The following is a 7,790-nucleotide window of genomic DNA, read 5'->3' on the forward strand; positions in this document are numbered from 1 at the left end:
GCTTGCTCCACTGTGTATATGACATCATCTGAGTTAAGCTATTTTGATTTGAAAATCTGAAAACATGATCACCCTGTTTTGGCTACTAGCATGTTAGGGCGTGTTGATGTGCTTTGCTATCTTATTATTGCTAGTGTAGCCTTTCGTTCAGCAATTCATACTTGAAATGATCTAAATCTGATAAAATTGCTTGAACGGCTCTTGAAATGGATTGAAAAGATCCAGGTGGGATTGCTTGTCGCACTGATCGAGCTTTCGGGACGGCTCACTTTGCACTTGTGAGAACCCGGGCAAGGCTGTGCATGACTGAAACGAGTGCTTTAAGCTTCTGATTGTCTTTTCGCATAGGCTTGGTTTCATTGCTAAGTGAAGCATGACAAGCTTTCAACCCCTGGCATTAAGATTTGCTTGATATAAATTTGATTGAAAAATGAATGTTTGCAACTTGTTTTTGGCTGAGTTTGGATCACCTGTATGAGTATGATTAGCACTGCTTTCCACTCCCTACTTGTTAGTGCTAGATCATCGGTGATGCTTTTATTTCTCCTAAACTGAACTTGCCTAGCTCTAGACTGATTTGATATACCCTGTTGAGCTAGATGCAGGTCTTGTTTATGGATGCACACGTGCTTGTGACTAGATGTTGCTCATATCTTTGTATCCCTGAATGCTTTCACTTACACGTCTTGCATTGCATTCATTGAATAGCATCTGTTCAGGGGGAGTCTCAGCTTCAGAGGGAGCTTTCGGTCTTTTTAGGCTTGATGTGTGCATGTGCCAACAAGGGGGAGAATTTTTGGGAGAAGTGATCGAACAAGGGGGAGACGTGTTTGATTTTTGAAAAAATTGTTGTGCACAGGGCTTTGAAAGTGCATTATTTTGGGAGAGTTGCACTTGTGAGAGGGAAAAGCTTTGCTTGGGGAGTGTCTGCTTTGTTTCTGGCTCTTGAGTTTTCCTCGTCTTTCCTTCTCTTCCAGCATGACTGCGTCGAGCGTTACCTCTGTCTTTGAGGAGTCATGTTTTGGGTTTTGATCGATTGCGTCGAGCCGTTGCCCTTGTCTTAGGGGATCGATCTGTGCTTGAGTAAGTGACTATTCTTGCCTTTCTGAGCTTTTTGTCACTTGCTTGAGTTCTTCGCTTTTTTGCTTCTTTGTTTATCACTTCTCTGGCTCGTTTGTGGTGTGTTGACAATGCACTCATCAAGGGGGAGATTGAGGAATGTGAGTACTCTATCCTGCCTGTGATGAGTGAATTGTCAATCGTGCGGTGTGATCGTGCGCTTGGTCTTTGGATTGCAGGTACACGGGCGTCGAGTGTCGACGGAGAGTTGCCGTGGAGGAGCTCAGGCCGGGCGGCAGCTGTGGCGTCCACTCCTGGATCGAGGGCGCAAGCGGCGACGGAAGGCGGGTTTCTTGGTTTGCGCCACAAAACCAAGGAGGTGGACGGCGGTTGAAGACGCCAAGTCATGGAGGCACGGGCGTCGGTCTCGGGACTGACGGAGGCGACGGGCGTCGACGGCGTCTAGGGCCTCGCTGCGGGCGAGGAGGTGACGGGCGTCGGGCGGCGTCTAGGGCCGTCAGAAAGCCGAGGTGGGAACGGCGTCTAGGGACACGGCGTGGAGGCGGGAATCTTCCCGCGCGAGGAGTTTTGGCGGTTTTCTCAAAACCGGCCACCTACCCGGGTTTCGCAGACCCTCTAAAACCGCGGACCGGTACTTCGACGATGTGGCGGCATCGCAGCAAAGACTTCGAGTCGAAGAAAGAAACTCCGCCGTCGATTGAGTCTATACAGTGGGCTGCTGCAGACCCGACCGGTCTGACCGGTCTGGCCGCAGCAGCTGGGTATAAATACCCCCACCAGCCCGTGGCTGGCGGAGTCTCTTGAGTCTTTTAGTATTCTCTTCGTTTTTCCTTCTCCCTGCCCCTGCTCCAGGTTAGGGCCAAGGACTCCAACGCAAAAGAGAGTTAGGTATAGCTAATCTCTCAAATCTAGGGGGTGGATGATGGGCGGATGGCTCTAGCCTTGTATAGGTGAATTCCTCTGAGATTCATGAATGAAATTGGTTTGAAATTCACTCGTGTGTGATGAGTTTTTCGTCCTCCCCTTCCTCTATTGCGTTTTGGGTTTCAATTCTCCTCTTTTGGAGTGTTTTGTGTTCGGAGGAGACAAACCCTTGAATTCATGGTTTGATGGACTCTTTGTGACGATTCTAATCCTTCTAGCCTAGTGCTAAATCTACTAGAATCGAGAGTTCTCACGAATTGGTGTTTTTGGATTCTTGAGAAAACCCCAATCTTCCTTGATCTTCTCTTGAATACTCACGATCTGTTAATCTTTTGGGAAAGATCTTTTGGAGATATGTTCATGGGGTAGATGCGAAGCTATCCTCCAAGTTTCATCGAATTTGGACTTTGTTTGCTCGAGATTTGCCATTTGGAGCTTTGTTGGCGGGCTGTCTGGGAGAGACCGGTCTGACCGGTCTGAGTAACCGGTCTGAGTTTTTGAATTCCCGCCCTACCGGTCTGACCGGTCTGAGCAAGCGGTCAGACCGGTCTGACTCAGCAGAGCTGCTGTTTGGGGAAGTTTTCCGCATTGCTTCCGTTTCTCTTCCTAGGGGTTTTTGCTTAGAGATAGCTAGTCCATAGCTACTCTCTCACCCTAGGTTCGAGTGTTTGTGGTGATTTTCGGGATATAGGCCGACGGATCGATTTCGAGAGAAATTTTGATCGGCTCCCATTCACCCCCTCTGGTTGCCAGTTTCGGTCCCTCACGAAGTTTAGGCCAAAAAACAGGGTATCAATCAATTACCAAATTACGGAAACTATCTGGTTGATACCCTGTCATAAGATCAAATTGTTTGCCTCTCTTTTGCATTCGTAGAAGCTGAACAAATTTAGAGATGGCGTGGCAGGTAACAAATTTCAGATGGCACACGCCCTGATCTGTCAGATTGTGCAATCGTAATAGTAAATCTGCTAATTAAATCAAGTTTTCAAACCAAGAAAAAAAATCAAAAGTTGTTCAATTAAGCATGGATCATTCAGCCAGGTGTGATGTAAATGTTACTCTGAATATTTCCCTCAGGAAATGCAGAAAAAGAATATACTGCTGCTTACCCTCAGGAGATCTAGCTCGACGTTGGAATATCTAACTGGGTTCAGCTTCTGCAAATAGTCCACCAACCAGTTGAGCTCCATCCGACGTTATGTGATCTTTAACAGTGATCGCTGTTTGGCACTCCAACTTTGGTGGCCGCAAACGTTCTGAAAGTCTGAATGACACATGTTTGCAATCAACTGATCAGCAAGGCTTGGGGGCTCGCCGGAGTTCGGCGAGGCTGCGCCGTGGGATCTCGGCCTCGACGAGGGGGAGGGGGAAGAGCCCCGTTCGCTTCCCTGCAATCCGAGTCGAGTATATCCTGGCCGTCGGATGTGGATTGGACGGGTCTCAGCTGAATACCGTCCACCCCCAGGTCGTCACGTCCAGCGACAAAGCCACCCGCCGGCGAGGCCAGGAAGGACACTGCTGTGGGGGAACGCTAAGAGTGACGGCGTGCGACCCACCGTATCCTGCATCGGCAGCAAGCAAGGCAGCCTCTCTCTACCCCATTGCGCGCCCGCCGGTGGGCGGTGGCAGCCCGGCCGCCATGGCGTACTTTTGCAGGGTGCGCGTGCTCGAAGTGCCGCACTATGCCGCGCGTGCTCCGAGTGCTCCTCCATGGCCGTCGGGAAGCACAGCCACAGCCAGACGTGGCGTGGCGGCCGTGGGAGAAATTGGCTGCGCGGTGATGTTTGACTGGCGCCGGGTGGCTGGCAGGCCATGGACGGTGGCTGCCTGCTGGTGTCAGGTTGTTTGGCAGGAGGCGAGGCGGCGATCTGGGCCATTGCCGGCTGTGTCCGTGATGTGATGAGGTGCAGCGTGATGCAGAGCGCGGCGACGGTGGGGTGGCGCCGAACTGCCGCCGGAGTTTTAGGTTGGGCGGCGACGAGAAGAACACGATGCACCCAATCAGCCATACAAATAAACGAACGTGCATGCAGGGCTCAGGAGAGCTCGCCGGAGGCCGGCGAGGCAGAGCCGCAGGACGACCACTCGACGAGGGGGCGCCAGCGCCGGGAAGAGTCATGTTGCCTGTTGGCTCCAGGGAAGTCTGAATCGGGTGTATCGTGACCGTCGGCTCAGGGCCGTCTGCCTAGGGGGTGGACGGTAACCGGACGGTATTTGGGATGCCGTCCGCCCCCTGGTGGCCGTGTCCAGCGGCAAGGCCGCCCGCCGGCGAGCCGAAAGCCAGCAAGCGAGGGCACGACGAGGACACTGCTCAAGAATAGAAGCTGAGAGCGCCGGCGAGGCATCCGCCGCCGCCTGCATCGGCACCAAGCGCAGCAGCCTCTGCCTGCTCCATTGTGCGCGCGCCGTGCCGCTCGCCCGCTCTGCCGTGCGCCCGGCGCGCGGCGCCTGCAGGTGTACTCCGGCCAGTGGTCATGGCGTGTGCTCGGAGTAATGTGCCGCAAGCGGGGGGCGGCCACGTCCACGACGGATGCATAGCTGTGGTGGAGGGAGAAGTAGGCAGCCGAACGGATCGTGGTGGCTGCGTTCAGGTGTCAGGCTGCTTGGAAGGAGGGTGAGGCTGGGGGCATGGAGCCTTCTTGCTCTCCTCTGCTTCAAGGAGAAGTGAACCAATAAACTTAGGAGCTGACTCCTTGTCAAACGATTGATATTTAGATATCTGTCAATCACTTGTTGTCCATGTACTGTGGGCCTTGTCTTTTGTGCATGTTGGTTGTGGGCCTTATCTTCTGTGCCGGCTGTGGGCCTTGTCTTTTGCGCCGGCCGGCTGTGGGCCTTGTCTTTTGTGCCGGATGGCTGTGGACTTTATTTAATACTAGACAAGTAAAAATTACAGCCTTATGTTTGTTGGATAGATGAAAAAAAAATATAAAGTTTTTTGGCCCAACAACTTCAAAAAAGAAGAGGCCCAACTAAAAACACATGATAAAACACAGGAAAACAAGGAGACACTTGTGGTGGGAAATATTTTCATGAAAGCCCGCCCAAAAAAAGGGCTTGCATGTTTGCTCCCCGATGACTGACTGTCCATATATAAATCTCAAGTCAGATCGTTATCCTACCAAAAAAGATACAGAATAGGAGGAAAAAAAGAAAGAGAGAACAGATCTGTTCATCCTCCTCCCATCCCCAACCCTCTCTTCCAGATCTCACGTGTGGGGCATGGAGGATCCCTTTCCCAAAAGCAAAAGAAGGCAAAGGATTGAGCACATCTGGGCACAAAACTATAGTATGAACCCTCAGGCTACAGTGATGGAAGTAAAAAACCTTGTTCTCCCCTACGATCCACTGGTTTTTTTTTGTTTGTTTCTGACGTGCAGATCCATTCCTAGATCACACACAGAACAAAAAAAGAGATCCAATCAGATAGGAATGATAGAAATATCCAATCAGAATCGTAGAGTATTAACCTTGTAGATCTGAGAAAAAAAACTTGTAGACAGTACTCTTGAAAAAAAACAATGTAATTTTGAAAAAGACACAGTGTAAATTAAAAACAGAAAATAACTGAATTGCTATGCATGTATTCTTAAAGTTTAGATGCTGGCTGAATAAGAAAAAATTTGTTTGCCTGCAGGCTAGTGATAGGGCATTGAAAAATATTGAGAACATGGTAGCAGAGATGTCCTGCAATTCTATGGACAACTCAAACAAGCTTATAATGGGTGGCTATCCATTTGGGTGTGAGGTATGCATCTGATTGTAATGAAGATACAATAAAAGAAGAAAATAAACAACTCTGATTGAAAATTGTTTTGCATGAAGTTTGTATGACTACATCACTAAATCATAGAAAAATGCAGTTGCAGGGATTGGTGAAAGACACGGGCTGTGGGGTTGAGAGGTTGATATCTGTACCTGCAAGACATCAATAATAATATTGTGAGCAGTTTGTGGAGCTGAATATTCCCTGTTGCATACTTTGTGTCCAGTTCAGTGACATCATTCAGCGTCTACGGAAAAAAAAAGCTTCATGTGTGAGCATAATGTAACCGTGATATGAAAAAAATATAAGAACTGTAGCAGAACTAAAAAATGTAAAAAAATACCTCAGAAGACATATTCTCATGAACAGTTTCAACGAGTGTCTTCTTGAAAAGTGGCACCATCAATAACACAAGTTGGAGATGGTGTTCTACCCCTAGTTTGTTTGTAACAACAAGTTGACTTGAAAGGTAATACCTGCACAAATAATATTAAACTAAGACACCATCTATGTACGAATCTATAAACTGAACAGAAAATAACACCATCTTTGTACGAATCTATAAACTGAAGAGAAAATAACACCAAATTTGTACTAATATATAAACTGAAGAGAAAATAACATTGTAACTAAAACAAAAATACAAGGAAAATTAAGAAAAAAGGATGGAAAAATAACATACATTGCATTTTCCATATGTGTGTCCTTGTACGCAATCAAACTTGGACATATCTTTGATCATGTCCCCCCTTCTAAATAGAAATACGTGGGAGCGTTGGTGGTAGTTGTTGCTGGCCAGTTCAAAAACTTGGACCAGATGCTTCGGAAATGAAGTGCCTCAATGAAGTGCACACCTAATGCAGGAGAGAAAGAGAGAAAAGAGAAAGAAATTACAATATAAAACAAGGAACCAAAAAAACCGATATCATGAAAGAGAGAGCATTTTTAATCTAAAAAAAAGATAACTTCGAGTGAACTCAAATGGCCAAAACCAGAACTATGACTGTGTGCATTGCTCATAATTTTCATCATCAGTATCTCTACAGACGAGTCTAAATACTCATGGTCATCTTGGACATCATCATGGAAATTACCACGTGCAGGTTGACTCATGTGGCAAAACAAGCAGCAAAAATAAGGTAGTACAACATACACCAGTCTATATCAGTTTGGGGACACATACATCAACATACTGTGATTCAACCATTATGACGCAAAATGCATGCATAGTCATAAAATTTTTTTGCTACAACACACATTATATGAAAAAATAATTTGCTTGAATGTCAGAACATAATATGACACATCCTGGAGTAGTATAAATTTAGTTCTTCTAACTGACTAATTCTATGCACCTAACTGTGTAAAATTTATGTTTACGGTCTAGGTGATCCATAAAGACACATACACAAAACTAGGGAGGGAGGGAGGGAGGGAGGGAGAGTTCAGTGATCTAGAAAAAAAATAGCACTACTCACAAACATACACACACACACAGAGAGAGAGAGAGAGAGAGAGAGAGAGTTTACCAAATTATAGCAATCTAGAGCCATATAATATCAACTTTGTGAGACTATAATTTTTAATTTTTAAATCATATACAATGAAAAACGGTAATGCTTGGGTGGAAAATGTACTAACTGAAATCCTGGAAAACAAATCATATACAAAAGCGTCTTGGCAATCAAATCAAATACAAAGATATTATTTTCAAGAATCAACGGTTCAACACCCCTTAGAACAAACATATTAACTCTAGGATGATCATGCTAGTTCCTGCTATGCTCATACACCAGCAACACTAGGGTCATAGTGCACAAATAAAAAAACTTATTATATCATGGTTTACCTGTACAAAAAAACAAGAAAAGGAACATAAACAGTTCTACAAAAAGTCTTACATCACCATTGTAAAGCAAATCAAAATACTACTGTCTCGGATATGCTGCTTTCAAAGCTGAAAAAGAAGCAAAAGAAGAACTTTCCCCCTATCAAAATGAAAGAGTCATATAGTTAG

The 7,790-nt window shown here is 46.3% G+C and overlaps 1 protein-coding gene across 3 annotated transcripts; it reads right to left on the reverse strand.

Annotated features, from left to right (window-relative positions):
- Nucleotides 1–5,034: 5,034 nt before the first annotated feature.
- Nucleotides 5,035–7,790, reverse strand: LOC120680554. 3 transcript variants are annotated; one of them, XR_005677711.1, is made up of 5 exons: nt 7,675–7,790; nt 6,456–6,627; nt 6,117–6,249; nt 5,926–6,020; nt 5,035–5,395 (listed from the first exon to the last, which is right to left on the reverse strand). XR_005677711.1 is itself a non-coding variant. In XM_039962054.1 (4 exons), the coding sequence occupies exons 1-4, from the start codon at nt 6,467–6,469 to the stop codon at nt 5,113–5,115; spliced, it is 525 nt and encodes a 174-aa protein (XP_039817988.1). In that variant the 5' UTR covers nt 6,470–7,203; the 3' UTR covers nt 5,035–5,112. The 3 variants fall into 3 exon arrangements, 1 of the variants encoding a protein (XP_039817988.1); XM_039962054.1 differs by lacking the exon at nt 7,675–7,790 and having other exon boundaries at nt 6,456–7,203; XR_005677710.1 differs by lacking the exons at nt 5,035–5,395; nt 5,926–6,020; nt 7,675–7,790 and adding an exon at nt 5,691–5,925 and having other exon boundaries at nt 6,456–7,203.

This window comes from Panicum virgatum, chromosome 7N (genome assembly GCF_016808335.1).
Source record: "Panicum virgatum strain AP13 chromosome 7N, P.virgatum_v5, whole genome shotgun sequence".
NCBI classification, from domain to species: domain Eukaryota; kingdom Viridiplantae; phylum Streptophyta; class Magnoliopsida; order Poales; family Poaceae; genus Panicum; species Panicum virgatum.

What these genes read in the sequence shown, in the direction of transcription:
- LOC120680554 (XM_039962054.1), bottom strand. An exon ending in ATGAGAATATGTCTTCTGAG is followed by an intron (nt 6,021 to 6,116) that starts GTATTTTTTTAC and finishes TTTTTTCCGTAG; the next exon opens with ACGCTGAATGATGTCACTGA. An exon ending in TTATTATTGATGTCTTGCAG is followed by an intron (nt 5,396 to 5,925) that starts GTACAGATATCA and finishes TGTGTGATCTAG; the next exon opens with GAATGGATCTGCACGTCAGA.